General features: G+C 40.8%; 2 protein-coding genes across 2 annotated transcripts; both read left to right on the top strand.

Moving 5' to 3' along the window:
• Positions 1–2,963: 2,963 nt before the first annotated feature.
• Positions 2,964–13,746, top strand: LOC147337866 (alpha-1A adrenergic receptor-like). The gene is made up of 2 exons (XM_086312154.1): positions 2,964–4,272; positions 12,554–13,746. The coding sequence occupies exons 1-2, from the start codon at positions 3,309–3,311 to the stop codon at positions 13,105–13,107; spliced, it is 1,518 nt and encodes a 505-aa protein (XP_086168280.1). The 5' UTR covers positions 2,964–3,308; the 3' UTR covers positions 13,108–13,746.
• A 1,864-nt stretch (positions 13,747–15,610) lies between these two features.
• On the top strand, positions 15,611–17,722 carry LOC147337865 (gastrotropin-like). Its single transcript, XM_086263494.1, has 4 exons — positions 15,611–15,811; positions 15,921–16,081; positions 16,189–16,278; positions 16,408–17,722. Exons 1-4 carry the CDS (start codon positions 15,745–15,747, stop codon positions 16,465–16,467), a joined length of 378 nt encoding a protein of 125 aa, XP_086119620.1. The 5' UTR covers positions 15,611–15,744; the 3' UTR covers positions 16,468–17,722.
• Positions 17,723–19,837: the final 2,115 nt, after the last annotated feature.

Below are 19,837 nucleotides of genomic sequence, written 5' to 3'. Positions count from 1 at the left end.
GAAGCCTGTGTCTGTACAAAAGAAGGCAAATTGCTCCTTGTCTTCCAGATTTATATTGTTTTTCCTGCCAAGAAGAAAAAGTGATCCTCTTGAAATTGAGGCAAATCTCACCACAGAAGCACATAAAGCGAAAGGAGGATGCTCCTGCTGAAGTCGAATTTTCAGCAAATGATACTAAAGGTTTTGCTCACCCGGGGCACTTGGCAGCACGCAGGCTCAGTGTATTCAATCAAGTGAAATGGTCAGTGAAATGCAGTAAAATCCAGTCATAGATACTATTTGAGATAATTCCAGGTGATTCCTCTTTTAAGGAAGATGCACAAAATACTTAAGTACTCTGGTGCCTGCTGAAGGATTGAGAGGCTAATTCCTAATCCTCCTCTGAAGGAATGTTGCTCCACGTGGTAAAGAAGCCTCTTGGTTTTTAGTTGGGAGTGTTTCTGAGCCCTGATTTAGCTGAAAAAGTGCTTCCATGAACTCTTTTCATTTATTTATTTGTGTTGGGCGACTTAAATGTTTTGACCTTCTAACTTTCAAACATTGATAAGACCAAAGCTGTTTAAAGCCTTGGTCACATAGCGGGGGGACTGAACACTAGCTTCTGTTATGAGCTCTATCAGGATAACTGATCGTTCTTACACTTAATAAAAAATTAAGCTCATAAACTTATAATCTAGGACTTGACAGGAATGAAAGCGCTCTGTGTTCACTGATGCTGTGAATTGGTTTAGATTTAAATGATAAATAATCTTCTTGGCACATATTTGGTGTAAGTGCACTGAGAGGAACATAAACAAGTAGTGACTGTGCCCTGAAAAACATGGAGAAACCTGCAGGACGAGATCAACGAATGCAGGTCTACGTGTTTCACTTCCTTATTTGTTTAAAATGTCGAGATAAACCAGTCTGGAGAGCAAGTTATTTCTCTCCTTTTAGCGGGAAAATTAATTCCACTTGGGTTGTTTTTCAGAGAAACAATTTTGGCCGTGAAATCGTCGTATCCAAAACCATTAAATGCTTTTACTTTTCTTTTCACTCTCGGATTATTTTGCATTTTTTCTACTCTAAAGAGATGGATGCTATTAAGCCTTGTGAATATGCAGGAGGTGGAAGCAGTCACTTCACATATTAGTCATGAAGAACCTCTTAATGCTCAGTTCAGAAATTATGCGAGTTTTATTTGGTATATCAGTAGAAAAGAAGAAAAAGAAACACATTTTACTTCATGAGTCCTGCATATTTCATGACTATCTTTATGAAAATGTTTGACACGATGACATCACAATGGAGAATTCATTTTCAGCACTTTTGACATAATTTATATTAAATTAGTCACATACTTTTGGTCTAACCTGTATTAATTAGTTTGTCCAAAGGAGACCACTCAGGTCGTTGCTGCAGGTCATGTGTGTGTTGTTTCCCGAAAATATTAAACATGACAAATTCTTTCAAACAATCTGGTCTGTGAATAAAAGCCAACTTTGCAGAGCACCAAATCGTAAAGCATGCAACTTCAGGTTTATCAGAGGACACCTTTGTGTGTTGGTCAGCTGCCTGTGTAGCATAAATAGTTAAACAGCTCAGCAGCACTTTATAATAATGCCCATGATTAAAGGTACGATTTCCCTAAAACTGAAAGGAATGTTATTACATTTTATCTGACATTAAAAATGTAATTATAGTTACCTACAAATACACACACTTGGATAAGGGAGTAAATATTCAAGATTTTGCAGGAAAGAAGAAGTAATTAATCTGACAGTGTTTAAGTAATGAGTAACCTCAGTTATTTTCTTCCAGGAAAGAAATTTTAAATAGGGTGTAAATCTGATGCATTTTAACATAAAAACAAACAATATTTCCTTTCTTTATGTTGTGAATAAGTATTTACAGAATACATTGGGGGAAATATTGTTTGATTTTATGTTATAAATACATGGAAGTAACTAACTACTAAAATTACAGCAGAATTATTGGTAGCACTTTATAATGTCACACTATTAAGATTTGGAAAGCTAATACTGAGTGTGTAATTCATCATTTATATTTACTCCATCTTAATATATCATTTATAAATACAGATATGTTTAGATCTGTATTTATTATTATTTATGACTACAGTCAGTGCTGTAGTTATAATCGTGAACATATATTTTTATTTATAAATGGTATACTAAGGAGGAGTAATGCCATATAAATTATAAATTAATCACTTTTTGACACCTTGCTGATTATTAATAGTGGGACATTATTTTAAAGTTCTGCTGGGTTGTTTTGTTTTGTTTTTCTTCTTTCCTGTAAACCTTTAATTTTTGCTTTTATATTCTAGTTTATGTACTGGTAATTATTTGTAGGTACATATATATTCTTTGTAATTCAATAAACATGAAAAAAAATGCGCATGTGCCAGTCCACTAAGCCTGCCACTTCTTCCTAACTTATACGGTATACCCAAGATGAGATTACTCTGAGGAACTCTTGCATTTTACCAAAATAGGAATATAATTCACGAGAGATAGCTGTCATATGAGAGAGGATTGTATGTGATGTGTAATCTACGTTTGAACTTAATCGGTTTGAAGTTGAAGGCTTAACCATCTAAGCTGACTGCTGGAACATCCTGAATATTTACCGCACTGAAACTGAGCATCTCTTACAGTCAGGACACCTTGGCTTAAAATTATGTCATTATTTTCTCTGTCAACAAAACACTTTTTTACCAGCGTACCGCCAAGCAAGCTAGAAGTACCTTTAAAAAAAACTGCACCAACGAGGTTTACTCTCACAAAGTTATGTGGTTGTGGAACTTGTAAATGCCCAGTTAAGCACCCTCCCACCGTGGGGAAAAATAAATCGGACACAAATGAAGTGCTTCACCCAAAAAGCGCGATTCCTCACTGCGTCCTGCAAAGTCAAAAGAAAGAAAGAAAGAAAGAAAGAAAGAAAGAAAGAAAGAAAGAAAGAAAGAAAGAAAGAAAGAAAATGAAGCAACGACACTATGTGCGTATTCTGCGCAATCACTGCTCTTCGTGCAGTGCGTCACGCGCACTTCATAAGCGCGTGTTTAGGTATGTTTGGTAAATATATGGCAACGCTGTGTGCGGAGGAGAGGAGGCAGGAGATGACTGCTGCCCCCCTCACTTCTCCACTAACCTCTCAGGAGAGTGGGGGGAGACGGACTGCATGGGGAACGTGCGGCTGCACAATGATCGCAGTGAGCATAGACCGTTTTGGCAGTTTGTGTTAAAGCCCTTTCTTTAAAGCTACAAGTGGTCTGGAGCCTGCTATGGAGGACTTTGTGAGTCAAAATGAGTCTGAGCATTGACAATGTCACAGACTTGTGGAAAAATGGTTCCTCGAAACTCGACGGGGCGTCTTCCCAGTTCAATTTCACTAACAGCTCTGGGGGTAACCATACGGTGCGCAGCGAGATGGACCTCACCCGAGCCATCCCGCTCGGCTTGGTACTCGGGGCTTTCATCGTGTTTGCCATTGCGGGCAACATCCTTGTAATCCTCGCTGTGGTGTGCAACAGGCACCTGCGGACCCCGACCAATTACTTCATCATCAACCTGGCTATCGCGGACCTGCTGCTGGGCACCACGGTGCTGCCTGTGTCAGCCACACTGGAGATCCTGGACTACTGGGTGTTCGGCAGGATCTTCTGTGACATTTGGGCGGCGGTGGATGTGCTGTGCTGCACCGCGTCCATCATGAGCCTGTGCGTAATATCTATTGACCGCTACATTGGAGTGAGCCACCCGCTGCAGTATCCGGGTATCGTGACGGAGAAGCGGGCTCTGCTGGCCATGCTTGGGGTCTGGGCGCTGTCGGTGGTCATCTCCATCGGCCCTCTGCTCGGGTGGAAGCAGCCACCGTCGCCGGACGACACGATATGTCCCATCACCGAGGAGCCGTTTTACGCGCTCTTCTCCTCCCTCGGCTCCTTCTACATCCCTCTCGTCGTTATACTGGCCATGTACTGCCGTGTGTACATAGTCGCCAAAAGGACCACTAAGAACCTGGAGGCAGGTGTGATGCGGGAGAGGATGAACTCCAGCGAGTTGACCCTCAGGATCCACAAGGGATCTCAGGTGCACGAGGATCCCGGCAGTTCTGGCACGGGGAAGGGTCGCGCGAACCAGGCTAGAAGTTCGCTCACGGTAAAACTGCTGAAATTCTCCCGGGAGAAGAAAGCAGCTAAAACTTTGGGAGTTGTGGTCGGCATGTTTACCCTTTGCTGGCTGCCCTTCTTTCTCGCCTTACCCATAGGTAGGTTCCGTACGTCACTCGGTGGGGGTCTTTTGTACGCCCCACGACTATACTTTTTTTTTTTTTTACATGAAGCAATTTGCAAAAAGACATCGACAACCTTTGTTCCCCCTGGAAGCCAGTTTAAAAACAGATATTTAATTGGTCGAAAACAGCCTGCAGAAAATACATCTCAGTCACATAAATGTCTCTGGGAAGCTAAACTGTTGCTGTTAAACGCTGCTGCAGGCATTGCAAATCATATCTGCCGCACACAGAATCTCCTGGGTTGCTCTGCTGTCATTAAACGTCTCGGTGGGCTCTACGGGTTTAGCCATTACTGCTGAAGTAAAACCCCTTATCTTGTAGCAATATGTGACGCAGAATGAATGAATCTATATCATTGATCTGGCCTAAGCCTCTGTTTATGTTGCAAAGTTAAAAGTTCACCATTTTCTCTGAAATCAGGGCCCCATTGGAAACGCCAAAACATTTCAAGGAAGTGGAATTCACTGAGAGCTCATCCAAATATTTTCAGCATAATTCAGTGTCTGATTTGATTTGTTGTTGCACTAAATACACTGTGAGTGGTAGGTGGCCTCTCTCTGCTCTGGTCAGTCATTTCAGAAGCCTGTGGAGCCTGCTGAGGCTCCCTTATGATGCCACTGGCGCTGGCGAGCATTCAACAGCACTCTGGCATGAATGTTTAAAAAACTGCAGTGGAAATGAAGCAATGTATTGCAGGCTGAGAAAACATCAAGTCTTTGTTTAGCAGTGGCATTTGGGAGGGGAGGGGGAAACGGCCTCACTGAAAAACAAGCGCTGTATTCAAGAATGGGCCGGATGGTCTGAATGTGTGGGGATTAACCCCGCGGGGGCACCGTGGGCTATATGTATATGTTTGTGTACAGCCATGTGTCTGCATGTGTTCATTTAGCGTCGTTATAAGGGAGTGTGTTTATGCACCTGGCTTCAAGCTGCAGCTCATCACGTCCTCTCACACACACACACACACACACACACACACACACACACACACACACACGCAGTACCTGAGGCAGGATCACTATGCAGTGCTACATGGCAGGGATTATTTTGCCCCAAGGCATCCTGGATGAGATACCGAATGTACGCACCAAATGTGATTTTACAAAGTTCTGAATTTGCAGTTCTGAGAGGCTTCTACGCCTACATTCAGGGGTGGACTTCAGAAGGACCCTCTTTAGACACTGCCAAAAACCAGCCCCCAAGTTCCTCTTTATAGTCTCTGGTGTAGAATACTGATACATTGCGACAAAGCACCATGCAGCTTTATTTACTGCCCACTTTAAGTGGCTTAAGAGATTCATAAAAGCATCCACAGAGAGAGTACTCTGGCAGAGAATGGTGCTACTATATAGTCATGTCAAAGCTGGGCACGGAGCTCCCTTTCTTTTTAACATATTTTATTTTAGCCTTTATTTTGTTTAGCTTTTATTGTGTTGGGACAGTCTAGAGAAGGCAGGAAAGCAGGGGGAAAAAAAGCAGTAAAAGGCCTCGGGGCAGATTCAAACCTCTGCGTTAGCCTGGGTCGCCTGCTCAACCCAGGGAGCTGAACCGGGGCCCTGAGGCACCTCTATTTTCAGATGCAGATTTGTGGGAGATGTTGTTTTGAAGTTAAAGTTTGTCCTGCTCTCTGCTCTCTGGTGTGACTCACGTCTTAAGTCTGATAGGACAGCGGCACTATCCCTGTGTTGATCTGAGCCTCCACCCACAGAGTGGGATTTCCTGTTTCACACTTGTTATTATCCTGCTCCTTCCTCTGCACACTGCCACTGATTCGTATTGTAACTCATGTGGTTGGTGATGTGTGCGCGCGCGTGTGTGTGTGTGTGCTGGTGTGCAGTGGATGGGTGATGAAATATTTATCCGTGTTTATGTGAATGCATTGCAAGTTATGCTCGTTTGTGTCTTGAGCGATTGTGTCAGCGTGGCTGCAGATGCTTCTGCCTCATCCATCACTGCAGCTTTTTAAACAATTAAAAGCTTTCAGAGATCAAAGTGAGGCTGGCCAAAAGGAGCCACTGCAACCTCAGATCCATCAAGTTTTAACCTGTGAAGAAATATGTGAACTGTCCCTTAGCTACAGGTCTCACCTATCTTACGCAACGTCTGTTATTACTGTGGAGTTTATTTTTTTGTCATTGTACATAAATGGCAAGCAGGCAGCAACGGTTCCCACAGTTTGAGTCATTCCTTTTCAGGTTTTAAAGTGTCCTTTTTCCTTTTACGCCTTTAACTTGGAGCAAAAACCTCAGGATTATAAACACGACGTCAAATTTTTTTTAAGTTAGTGTACTCCAAACCAGCTACTTTGGACGAAAAGCGGTCCAAAATCTAACACACACTTGCTGTGAACTTTCAGCATCTGCATATTTGTCGGTAAAAGCGTCATACCTAAACTTAGAATGTATCAGCCTATTAGTCTGGCTGTTTCTCTTTTAAAAATGTAAAGCTTGCGTTCACTTCAGGTTGGCTTCAGCAAGTTTCCAAAGTTTATTTGATTCTGATTTTGATTTTTCGGGAACAAGATTGAAGAAGTTCAGAGTAGGCACTACAGTGCAAACACAACAATTTGTAAAGGCAACTTTACAGTCATGTAAACGTCCCACTTCCATTAATCATGTGCACCAGTGCCTCCTGATGCTTGTTGTGTTGACTCATCTGACAAACTGACCCAGACTGAAGCCGATTTCCAGTCTTTTAATTTTGTTTCATGGTGTTTTATTTTTCCCTAAAGACTCATTTTCATCCAAATATCTAAGTTAGATTATATCCATCCATCCATCCAGTCCAGGTTTGCACTGGGGGCTGGAGCCTATCCCAGCTGTCATAGGGTGAGAGGTGCAGTAGGGCAGCCAGTACACTCCATGATGTACTTTTACTGTTGATAACTATTTATTTACACTGACACTGACCTTTCAAATCTCATATGTCCTTTAAGCAGGTCTCATATAACACATGCAAGATAATAGCTTAAGGCAACTCTGCAGCAAAAGCTATAGCAACATGGGTTCACATGCAAATTAAAGTGTTCCAAGGCCACTGTGCACGGAAGCAGATTTTATGATTGTTTACAAATATTTATTTATTTCATGTCTGTGATGAGATGAATTTCATAGTTTTTTCAGCTTAATTAGACATTTTCATGCGTTTATCTTGTTCATAAACAATTAAAATCTACAAAATCTACAAGATTTACTGAACAACAAAAGTCAATTTGCCCACATGAGTAAAACGAGTGCAGCTCATATTGAATTGCTTGCTAAATAACTGAAAGTAATTCTGAGTTATCAGCGAGGTTACTAATTAATTTTTGCTCCAGTGACTAATCAGTTAATTGACTTTTCAGGCCTGCATAGATATAAATGAAGAAAAGGTTTCTTCATATTGCTATTAAAGGGGAAAAAATGTTTAACTTTAAATAAATATACACACAAATAAATATATTTTAGAACCAGATCGACTGTTATCCTCACACTTGTCCTCATCTCTGCGCTCATCCAAAGAAAAGTTTTTAGTGTTTCATTGCACATATTTTCCCACAGCTCTGTCACAGCCAGCATAGGCACTAATGTCCTGTGAAGGCCTCGCATCGAACAAGTGGTGCAAGCAGCGTGTCTAAATGTGAGAGAATCCAACACCTGAGGTGTTGTTTCCTCATTTTTTGAGCAGAAACAGTTAATTCTGTGGGATTCTCAGACAGCTTCTTTGGCTTTTAAGGCCGCTGAGCTGGCCCGCCTGTGCGCTCCAGGGTTAACTCAAATGCTTTTTTGAGAAGGAAAAATAATTAGAGAGCTAAGTGTCAAAGCAATGAAAAAGAAAGGAGGTGGCAGAGCAGAGCAGGAGGTGCCACGGGGTATCGGGGTGAAGACGAGGGGTCTCTGGGATGTCAGCTCAATTTTCCAAAAATAGCTTCACGCTACGGTTTTCATTGAAAGCAAAGCGAGAGGGCAATAATGCTTTTTTCCTCTCAGATCAAGACATATTAATCATATTTACTGCTGTGTTATGAAACAGGATGTGTGAGAGCAGATTGTGTGTGTGTGTACATGGCACAGAATAGGCATCACTACTTCAATTAGTTAGAATAACAGGATGCCATGTTTTGTTAAGATGTTCCTGTGTTTCAGAGTGAAATATGCGTGTGCCTGTCCTCAGGAAGGAGGTGCAAACATTTCTATTAACAGAAAGGGTGAGGCCGCAACCCGCCCGCATTTATCTGTATACTATTGTCCCAGGGCTGAGCCCATCGCCTCCTCTGCCGTTTATACTATAGCTTTTAAACATAAACACTTGAAAGAGGACAAAAATGGACCACGTTCACACAGAACTTAAACACACAAACATGAACCATGTCTGGACACTGGAAGGTCTGCTGTCAGCCAGCGCTTCCTACACTTTTATCCCACGTTTGTGTTGAAAGGAGACACGGGAACATGATGGCAGGGTCCCAACTTATACTCTCTGTGGGATGATCGGGATGTTGTTAAAGGGGGTTTCCGAGGATGGAGACGGTGCTTCGTATCGGTTTTGCCTGTGTGGATGCTGCTCTCCGTGTCCAATCCAGATGCACGTGGTGTAGATTTATACAACTGTCGCCCAAACCGAGACGTTACAGAACGTAAGCACGCAAAATATTTAATAATCAGGGTTGATCAGTTTCAAAAGGTTATGGGTGAGAAAAGAATAAGCAGAGATGTGATGCAGGCAGTCAAATCCTTTTGATTTGCAGCCAGCTACTACACAGAGAAACACACTGACAAATGGAGATGAATGGAGAGAGACAGACATGGAGAGAAACGAAGGAATGACCATATTTTAATTCACCAAATCCCCTCCTCTGTATCCCAATCACGCTCATAGCTCACACAGTTATGTAATCACATTTAAGTGGCCGAGCAGAGGGGAAAATAGCATGTGAAAATACCAGCCACCAAGAAGAAACCGATTCATCTGGAGTTTATGGGGCCAAGACTCATTCAGACAGCAGTCTCATCTCACAGTCTAGCTACCACACACACACACACAGAGAGAGAGACAGCTTCTAGTACTTGGAGCCACTCATTAGGATGAAAGCTGAAAGCGACATTTCCTCGTATTGTCAAATAATCACTTTCATCAACATTACAAATTGTCCACAGCAGCGTGTACGTGTGCGTGCGTGTGTTTTGGAAAGAACACGTCTGGTTCCATGCTCTCCTGTTATTGCGACATCAAAATCAAAGTGTGCTTTTGACCCGGGTACCTGCGTCAGTTCACCCTTTGGCTGTGTTGTGTATAATGCACCTTGTACAGCTTAGAGTAATCGTTAAAGCTGTTGATCTGATTTTCATGAAGAAGTAAGCTGAGGTGTCTCTGGTTGTCAGAGGTAATTTCACACTTGAAAGCCTGAGATCGTGGTGCATCCTCAGCCTATCCAGGAATGTGATATCAATTTAGGAATGTGGGCTGGTGTAAAGAAACGTTGTTTTACTCACATCAGCCTACACACAAACACGCGCGCAAACGCACAATGTGTCTGTTTCACACTAATCACGCTGTGCTGTGCTTATTAATCCCCTATTTTAGTCTTCAGGCTTCCCCTCTCACCTCATTAGCTTGTAAGATATCCTTCCTGTATTTAAGCTCAGCCACAGTAGGACAAAAAGCACAACAGGGGGTAGATTAATGCAATTTAACCCAGCCCAGATTTGCTCATTATCATACATGGCAAACTTGCCTCATACTCTTTCAGAATGATATCATTTCATTTTTCGTGTCGAGTCTGACCAACGATCACGTCTGCACAGCTTCAGCCATGTTACCTGTGTAAACACAGACAAGGCCACTAGGCACCGTGCAGAAAGGAGACACTTGTGTTGCTAGTGTAACCTCCATAACCTCTGACAGGACAAACTGTCATTTCACTTCAACTTTTTTTCCCCCTTTTCAGACCAGCTCGTCTCTCCCACAGAGCATTTATCTAAAAGGGAATTCAGGGTCAGCTCACCTTTTCTGCTTTCTTGATCAAGTGTATTGTTTTACTTTGTTTTGGGTTTTTTCTTTTTAAGGAAACACATTATCTGCTTGTGAAGGCCTTCCTAAATACAAGGTTTTCTGTAATGATGAATAACATATGGAACTAACTGTCTTCACATCCTCATCTGAAGACCGCAAACGGTCTAAGAGTAAAAAAAACCCTGTTTATCTTAATCAGTGCTGCCACCTGTTGGATATGATGCAACATCAATAAAGGATAACTAAACCAGGAAGTCTCAGTAATGTGTAATGAGTATAAAATGATCTTAAAACGACCTAATTAAATGGCTGTAATTGATCCATGTTGATCACTTTCTGTCAGTTACATTTATTCAGCCTCCAGATGACTCTGAGGTGCCATAGTACACTTTCATATTCCCTTACAGAATATATAAATAACCTCTGCTGACTTTCACAGGAGAGATTCAATCCTCAAATTTAGCAAAAATGAGCATATCATCGCTCAGTATAAATGTAGCTCAGGACTGCATGCTTATTCATGAGTCATTTGGTGAAAACATTTCTTTAGCACAACTTAATACACATTTTTTCCGACATGTACAAGGTCGTTGGAATCTCAACTTCGGATGCTTCAGGTGAAAAGGTCAACTTTCACGACTGTGTTTCGAGTGTGGAGGTTGAGTCAGAAGGCGAATAGCTTAGCTTGTCATGAACCCTGAATCTCTGCTGGTGAAACAGTGAGAACACATGATACTACCTAAAATGAGTAAGGTCTTTGAGTAAACAACACTTTTAGTATGTTAACTGTTGAATTACTCTAGCCATCAGATCAATCTTTAAATTAAAAAAGCTGTTTCGATCCGGCTCAAAAGCCACAACGTTTTTATTTATTATTTTTATTTAACCTTTTTTATATAGGTAGTCCCATTGAGACCTAATGTCTCATCTACAATAGAGACTTGTTCATAAAGTGGAGATTGACACCAGAGTTTGCAGAAGCATTGTTTTTATTATAAATCATTCAATAACCTCAACAGAACCCTGAGAAGGATAAATGGAAGAGGATGGATGGGACGTCAACTTTAAAAAAAAAAATCCCAGAGAGCCATTGAAGAGAAGAAGTGTCATCTCCCCCAACCTATCCTCAGCCATGCCTTTACCCACACCTCTGGAAGTGTAGACAATTGGCAATTAAGCCTTGGCAACACCCAGAGACTCTTGCACTGCCACTACGAAGGAGTTGCAGAAGGGTGTCACAAGGTGAACACGCATATCTCTGAAAATAAATCAGTCATTTAACACCCAAGTTTTCAAATCTGAATTATATCAGAGATTTTTGATAGTTTGTTTTTACAGTAACAATCGAAGTCTAGTTAACAACATTATTTTTTAACATTATTTTATTATTAGGATAAGCGTTACTTAATTGGAGTCTAAAATTTAGGAACTCAGCTAATTGGCTTCATTTGTACTGTGCAGGCTGGTTTTCTGAGATTTAATTGACGGCCTTGCATACAAACAAGTTAAAAAGCTCAGGGAAAATAGTGAAAACTGAGACGTTAGAATATGTGTAGGGTAATAAAAGAGTTTATGGCTGACACATGTTCTTATATAGAAAAATCGATTTCACTTGACGGTTTATTTATCTTTTACAAACTAAAGAGGTAATAATGAATTCCATTTAGATATAATCAAAAATAAGAACTTACTTGTGTACAGGTCAGAAAACCATGACACTGCCGTCTACTTAGGCCACGCCCCTCAAGTCACTAAACCGCTGCTGTGATTGATTTAACATCCTTAAAGTGGTAGGCACCCATTTTAGCTCCTAATCACACGGTATCACCTGAGTTATCGTTAGGTTATTTAAACTGGCCATTCTAAATTGGCCTTAGGTGTGAATGTGAATGGTTGTCTATGTGTTAGCCAAGAAGCTAGCTAGCTATAATGGGGCCTCTGGACTCCAACCCCTCCACATTACATTACTGACTAGATAAGAGAAAGAAAATAGAAGGATTGATGTTAGTTTTATGTGAACTAGCCAAAGAACAGAAGAAATTAGGATTTCTGCACAGAGCCGCTGCTCTCTTATTCACAATAGCTCCAAATGTTTGATTTGGCAGATTCTGTCAGATCCCAGTTTGTGTCTCCTCCCTGGATCAAAAAAAGGATCTTTCACTTGTTGTATTGGTGAATGTGTAGAATGTGTAGGCGACTACATCAGCCATGCTTACTATTCATGACTAAGAGCAGCTTCTCTTTTTACCCCCTGCTGTCCCAGGGTCCTTTAATGTGCACCTGCGGCCACCTGAATCCCTCTTCAAAGTAATCTTCTGGCTTGGTTACTTCAACAGCTGCCTGAACCCCATCATCTACCCCTGCTACAACCGCGAGTTCAAGCTGGCTTTCATCCGGATCCTGAAATGCCAGTGTCACCAGCGCAAACGTCCCGGCTGGAGAGAGTATAATTACCGTTCCTCCACCTTCAGCTCCTCTGGAAACTCACGCAAAAACTCAACGGACCACAACTCCGGCTGTCTGAACGGAAGCCAGCGTACTCTGCCGTCCTCAGCCAGCCCGAGCCCGAGTTACCTGAGTATGGGTCTGCCGCCTTGCCCTGAGGGGGAAGCATTATACATCTGGGGAGCTACCACCCCGACTCCCTCCACCCCCAACCTGCTGCCCGGCAGCCCCATCGATTGCCAGCCGACAGCTCTGAGAGGGGGGAGAACCGCTGAGGAAACTACAGGAGGAGTTTTCTCTTTCTCCTTTGTGAAGAATAAAGATAAGGGAGGGGTCAACAAAGACCTTATTGTGCCTGTTGACAAAGTGTGACTCATTCGTCGTACTAAGATGAGACTTACTGGTTCATTCCTTATAGGGATCACAGTAACAAACAGAGCAGGGAGGTAGGGTTTCACAGGCTTCACTGTACATGATCCCATGATCATTCATCAGTCAGTGGATTATCATTGTCATAAGCTGTCAATGTAAGGTGAAGAGTACTGACTATGCTGCTGTATCACAGGTATGTTGTTCCATGTTGCTGTAACTGAGATTGAAAGTAGAGTTTCTTTCAGTAGACAGTAACAGCTCTGACACAGTGTTTGCTGCCCTCTTGGGACTGGACACAAATCTGTGCATGCATGTTTTTTTTGTTTATTCAGACTCTAGGAGAAAAGACTGAAAGGACCTCCATCCAGCACAGCCTCTCACTCCCTTTCAGTTACAACTCCACATCTGCTCTGTACAAGAGCGAACGTGTCGAAGAACCCGAGTCGTGTAAAAAGCGTGGAAAGACAAACGATCACTGTTCTGTTGCAGTCACTTGGTATCTTTATGGTATATTGTGGAAATAAAGTATAACCTGTTTTATCTGCTGTGCACACAATCATCCCATATCATCTTCTTTGTATGTTTGTAGAAATGTGATGAATAAATAAAAGTAGAACGTTGCTTGAATTCTGCTTCAAGGCCAACTCTTCATTTCTCACTTTGCTCTGGCAAACAAAGAGCTCTCTCAGGTATTATCCGAGGTGTTAACATCAGTCTGATGATAGAAGCAGAAGCAGATGGTGTTTATTAGATTTAAAAAAAAAGGTTTTCCTCATTATATAGATAGTTAACGTAAACACAGCTCATGATCAGTTGTTATTAAAGTGTTAATCACCAACTACCAATTAAGAGTGTGATAAATCAGATTTTTTAGAAGATATAAAAGAGAGGATCCAATACTGGAGACAGAAACATGAAGAAGATCAGAAAAGTGCAAAAAAAAAAACCTCAAGAACAAAAACTAACACAGAACTCAGGGGATTGTCTGCACTTTTGTCAAAAAATTCAACACATACAAGTAATCATTACACATATTTAAAGATTTATTATGTTAATTTATCTGCTTCTCATACTCTATTACATTAGCAGCAAAAATGATCCAGCAGTTAAATTTTTATCTACTAAAAGATGCAAAATCCACCTTTTTATTTTGTCCTTTATGTATTTCATAAAGTCACACTTCCTGGAACTTTCCTTGACAGTCGTTGGTCCTTTCCACCAATGATTCAAAGCAGGCTTTGTCTGTGATTCATTACAGGTACAAAGACACACAGTTACACTGTTTGATTTGTAATAAGGGTAAAGTGGTGGTTTGTATTGTCACGTCACAGCATCCTGGCATACCCTGCACCTTTCCCAAAAACTGGGATAGGCTCCGGCTCCTCGCTCTGCAGGCCTGAACTGGATAAGAGAAGAAGCTGGCTGGCTGGCTGGATGGATGGATGGATGGATGGATAAAATAAAAAATTGAGCAATTAGCGTGCCTCAATAATATCAACAATATCCACCCACCAGCATGTCTATAGATCACCAACACATCATAAAACACATTATATTTAAAGAATCTGTACAATCCACATAAGAAGCTGTTTAAAAATAACAAGATAACAAAGTGATTTTACTTTGTAATTTAAAAAAATGCTAATAATTTACATGGATTTTACCACTTAGTACAACACAGTACATTCAGCACTTCGAGAGAGACCAGCTGTTTATTCTGCTTCAGAGTGGAAGGTGAGTGGAGCTTACAAAGAGTTGCAGGTAGCAGAGGAGGAGATAAATTAGCACTGCGTTTCACTCTTTATTACCAGCTGAAATGAAGCCATTGCTCTCGCAAAGGTCCAAGATTTAACACATTCAGGTGAGAGGGCTTTAACATCTTATTCAGCAGCCTTGTTTTCACCTTATTTTCACCTCCTTTCAAGATTAAATACCTTCCTGACTGCAAGCACCAACAGAAATGTGCAAATGTCTTGCATGTTTCTTTTTATTCATTTTAATAAATCTTTTTCAGAAAAATGTCACATATTCAGTCTCAGGTGTGAATATTCTGGCATCTTCCTTTTATACTTAACGGTGATATAAAAATATATATATTACTTGTTCTGTGGAATTGGATTTCACTTTTTTGCTGGTTTTTAGCCACCAAACAGCTTTTTTTCACAGCACAGCAATAGAGATCAGACAGGAAAGCAGGAAGAGAGCAAGGGGGAATGACACACAGTTTTTTTCCATTATTTCTCAATAAATCCACAAAACAGTAGCTTCTACTTTCATTTGAAGGAAGTTCTTTTCTGGTGTAAACTGCTTAACCTCACCTGAACGACCTCCTTTGACATGATGCTGGCATTAGGACATACTGTGTTTATCTTCTATTTTACTACACCACATGTTCAAACATGCAGATGTCCTTTTTTTACATCAGCGAAGGGCTGGAAAAACCTGATACAGGCAGGAGCGTGGACATACTTTGCAGCTTGTGACACTAGTCTTAGGAAAAATACCACGTGTGGGGGGTGACACATTGTTAGAAACGTGTAAGTGGAAAGGAACAGAAAGGTGGTTCATCGGGAGCAGGCCACTCCTTTCTTGACTCAAGAACTTCTTCCCTTTTTTTATTTCTGCTCTTTTGGCATCATGGGGTTCAGTGGGAAATATGAGCTTGAGAGTCAAGAGAATTATGAGGATTTTCTGGAAGTAGTTGGTATGAGGATACTTCTTTTTTTTTAAGCCACAAATGAACTAATGTCAGGCATCATTTGTTTACACTTTGTTGGACTTCTTGCTCTGGGATATAACCCGCTTGTTCACAGGTCTTCAAAATGCCAAGACAGACCACAAGGCGGTGACTGAAGTGGTGCAAGACGGGAATAACTTCACCTGGACACAAACCATCCCGAACTGGACCTGGTCCAATACATTTATTGTTGGTCAAGAATGTGAGCTGACGACGATGACAGGATCCAAATTCAAGGTGAGGAACTAAAATGCACAGAGGAAACTTAGGATTTGCAGCTGACAGTGTTCACAACTTTTAATGAAACCTTCATGTAACCAAAGCTCCACGATATTTTTCTTAAGGCGCCTGTAACTATGGAAGGCAACAAGATTTCATGTCAGTTCCCTCAGTACCTCTTCACAGCAGAGATCGTTGATGACAAGCTAGTAATGGTAGGAGAAGAAGCCACTTATTCACTGCACTTTTTGAATGAGATTAATAATCCCTTAGATAAATCCATTTGCTCTTTTAATACCAGATTATCTTTAATCCTCTTTTTTTTTCCTTTTTTGCGTATGCAGACTTGCGTAACTCCAGGAGAGAAGGGTGTAACCTTCAAAAGAATCAACAAGAGGATCTAACACCGCGAGACTCAACACGCTTGGATGGAAAAGAGGCTGCAGAAGGTGAAGCATGACAGTGCCTGTTAAATGGGCCGAGGAAGAGCGTCGCTGGGCCTCACGGGTCTGAAACTTAGGCCCAACACAGCAGAAGTGGCCAAACAACATTATGTACTGTATTTTTAAACAGTGTTCATTTTTGATCCAATGAACATCTCCCGTTTTACCTTCAAAGTGCTAATGATCTGCCACTGTGCTCTGATTTTGAAAGTCAACATATTTTCCATCCACTTTCTTTATGTGTTGTTTTACAGCCTTTTTTTTTTACTTGTATGTCTCATTCATGTGAAATCATAAGCAGAGGGTGATCTCTTACATGGCTTAGACTGAATGATTGTTTTTCATGATTATTAAACTATGATTTGAATAACTAACAGAATACTTGATCAGTTTTTAGTCAGTCTTTTTGACTGCTCTGTCCTCTGTCTTCTTGTGATGTGAAGAACAGCACGGGCTGAACTCACACTGACATAAAGGCCTTTATTATTACGACTATTAAAGTCACACTTTACCCTTTGATTCTAACGCTGCAAGCACACAGCGACCTTAAGGTGTTGTTATTTGGTCTCTTACTCTGTTCAAACTTGCGAGACCTTGTTCTGTAATTACAGAGCGTCCTGTGAAAGATCACCATTCTCATCTTTCTTTACCAGTGAATGAAACTCGCTTACGCAGTGCAATCTTCCACAGCTGGTCTCAAAGAACAGAAGTAAAACCACATCTGCTGACAGAGAGAGGAAAATGAGTCTTTTGCTCATATTACACCACAGTCTGTGCATCTGATGCTTTTTCAGTTTCCCTTCCTTTCAAAACATGTTATCTTTTTTTATGCATTAACACATAAAGCACTTCGTTTAGCTTATGATATGAATCGTCAGGAAAGCCACAGTACACCTTAAAGGCATAAACAAGCGGTACAATAATTTTAATAACTTCCTGTGTCTTTTATTATCTTCATATTTTCCCTGAAACTTGACGGTGATACCACAGAGCTGATGCGCTGATGAACAAGATAAACCGCGGAAGAACTTCTGCAGCATCAGTTTTTAAAGTGCAAAGTTTCCTGTCATTTTCATCACTTCTTTTTTGTGTCGAAATGATTCTTGAACTCAAAGTCAACTTCTCTTTTACTTTCTTTACTTTATTTTATCCTTTTATCTTGTTCTCGAAACTGTAATAAAGTCAGTTAAGCAGAAAAACAAATTCAAAGCAAATTCAATGCCAGTTTAACAAATGGGAAAATATATTTCTGTGCACATTTGATACATGAAAACCCGAGGAGGGACAGATTTCATAAATACAACCCCATACACATCTGTGCAAAATAAACCTGCTAGTAAAGATTGCTTCAGGTGGATCTTTAATCTTTTTTGTAGTTTGTGGTGTTTTGATTCATCAAAACTATTAATTAACCATTGACGTGGGACATTAAGTATTTACATCTGTGCTTCTCCCCATCCCATTAGGTTTTAGTGGGATGATGAGAGAGAGGTAACTGATGCTACATCTCCTCTTCCAGTTCTGCCTTGAAATTATAGACCTTGTACATTATGTTTTCCAAAATAAATGTTTTTTTTTAGTCATAGATAAAGGACCAAGTCCAATTCTAAAACCTCTAGAGAGAGGAAAGACTGAAACAGCACAGTTTAGTAGTGAGAAAAATCCCGATTGTTCGGTTATTGCACGTCTAGTCCGTCCGATTCACCCTCAGCATGTGGTTTTGTGGCTGTTGGTTTTAATATGACTTTTGTGCTCGACACTCCAGGCTACAGGTGCGTTTCTCTAATCTCACCACTAGGAGGTGCCCTATTTCTTCATAAAAACAAGAGTTTGGCTTTTAAATCAATTTCTCGGCGTAGAGTAAAAAAGATTTCAATCTTTGCAAGAGAAAAAAAATTTCAGTCTGTTTCGAAACACTATGGGAATTATTTGCCTTAATAATGCAAAAGAAAATAAAAAAAAACACACAAAGGAAAGTAAATATAGTTGAAAAAAACTTATCAGTCTTATAAGACTGGGCTGTGCTCACTTGGACAGTGGCAAATGTACAAGACGTATTTATGCATATATACTTCTAATGCACTTCTATATCAGTGGTACATTTCATCATGAAAGAGAAAAATCAGAACCTCTGTAATCACCATCTATAATCTGTCAAGTTTTAAGCTAGTGTGTGGTTAAAATCCCACATATGATGTCATATCATAAGGTTCCTATCATGTAGCTGGGCTTTTTTATTGAGCATGACATCAAACATGTGGGGGTTTTTCTTGTCATGTGTACTTATGTGGAGAGGGGGTGGGAGGTGTATTTGACAGAACACCTGTGCTTCTGAATCAGTGTTTTTAAGTGAGGTTGGATAAAATAAAATGAAATAAAATAATGATACAGGGGGAAATACATGATACATGATCGACCATGCTGTTTACTGTCAAGTCAACTTATATACACAGTTATTACAAATTTACATGACATTATATAAAACTGTCCAATGGATCCTTACTGTATTAATCAGACAATGAACCCACTAAAGTAAGCACTGGATATTTTAAACTATATCTAGCACTCCCCTGCTGTACCAAGACAAAAATATCCATTGTATTAAATAAGTAGCACCCAAATTAACCTTTATAAACAAAACATTTCTAGCCATGTGTTAGATGTAATTACAGTAGAAGCCCTTCAATAACACTGATTAAATGTTGCATTGTGACATGAGGTGAGCAGCTTTCTCTGCATCCCCCTCCTCACCCAACCCCTTTTCTCCTGAGGACACACTCAAAGGAAGCCGGGAGCTTTCTTCTGTAGCTCTGCATACAAAAGCCTACAGGAAAATGATCCATTAACAAACTGACGCCTGGAGCACCACCCTCCCCCTCCCCTCATCCACACCTCTACAGACAAGCCCTAAAGACTGAAGATCTGGAAAATTCCTCACAGTGGTATCATGTTTATTTGTTTGTTGGTTCTTTAGGATTCTGTAACTGAAATTTTTTAAATATTTGCAAGCAAACATGATTAGACAACAACGTTCCAGATTTTCTCAGTTCCACAGTAAGATAAATATGCCACTGTGCTGCAGGGAACAAAGCTAAGGCTCAGCGGTCTCTAAGAGTTCACTATTGTGTGTGCGACATGAGGAGGGTGGTCGGTTTGCAAGTATTATACAACAGGATAATGTCTTGTTTGTCAGAGAGAGCCCCATCACTGAATAGGTTTCTATATGTCAAAATGCCACACAGCATAGAAAGCACTGATGGAGCTGCGGAGGTGGACGGCAGGAGTAGAAGAGAGGCTTAACTTGTTCATCAGCACGCTGATTAGTGATGCT

This window comes from Aulonocara sp. 'chitande type north' Nkhata Bay, linkage group LG2 (genome assembly GCF_057382095.1).
Source record: "Aulonocara sp. 'chitande type north' Nkhata Bay isolate Kocher_YH1m ecotype deep benthic linkage group LG2, A_spYH_male_GT1.1, whole genome shotgun sequence".
NCBI lineage: Eukaryota > Metazoa > Chordata > Actinopteri > Cichliformes > Cichlidae > Aulonocara > Aulonocara sp. 'chitande type north' Nkhata Bay.
The sequence above is the reverse complement of the archived record's forward strand: the minus strand, read 5'-3'. Positions and strand labels throughout refer to the sequence as shown.

Excerpts from the sequence above, each read along its gene's own strand:
- LOC147337865 (XM_086263494.1), top strand. The coding sequence starts at position 15,745 with ATGGGGTTCAGTGGGAAATATGAGCTTGAGAGTCAAGAGAATTATGAG. Across the intron at positions 16,082-16,188 it reads TGACAGGATCCAAATTCAAG|GCGCCTGTAACTATGGAAGG; the intron begins GTGAGGAACTAA and ends ATTTTTCTTAAG. Across the intron at positions 16,279-16,407 it reads TTGATGACAAGCTAGTAATG|ACTTGCGTAACTCCAGGAGA; the intron begins GTAGGAGAAGAA and ends TTGCGTATGCAG.
- LOC147337866 (XM_086312154.1), top strand. The coding sequence starts at position 3,309 with ATGAGTCTGAGCATTGACAATGTCACAGACTTGTGGAAAAATGGTTCC. Across the intron at positions 4,273-12,553 it reads CTTTCTCGCCTTACCCATAG|GGTCCTTTAATGTGCACCTG; the intron begins GTAGGTTCCGTA and ends CTGCTGTCCCAG.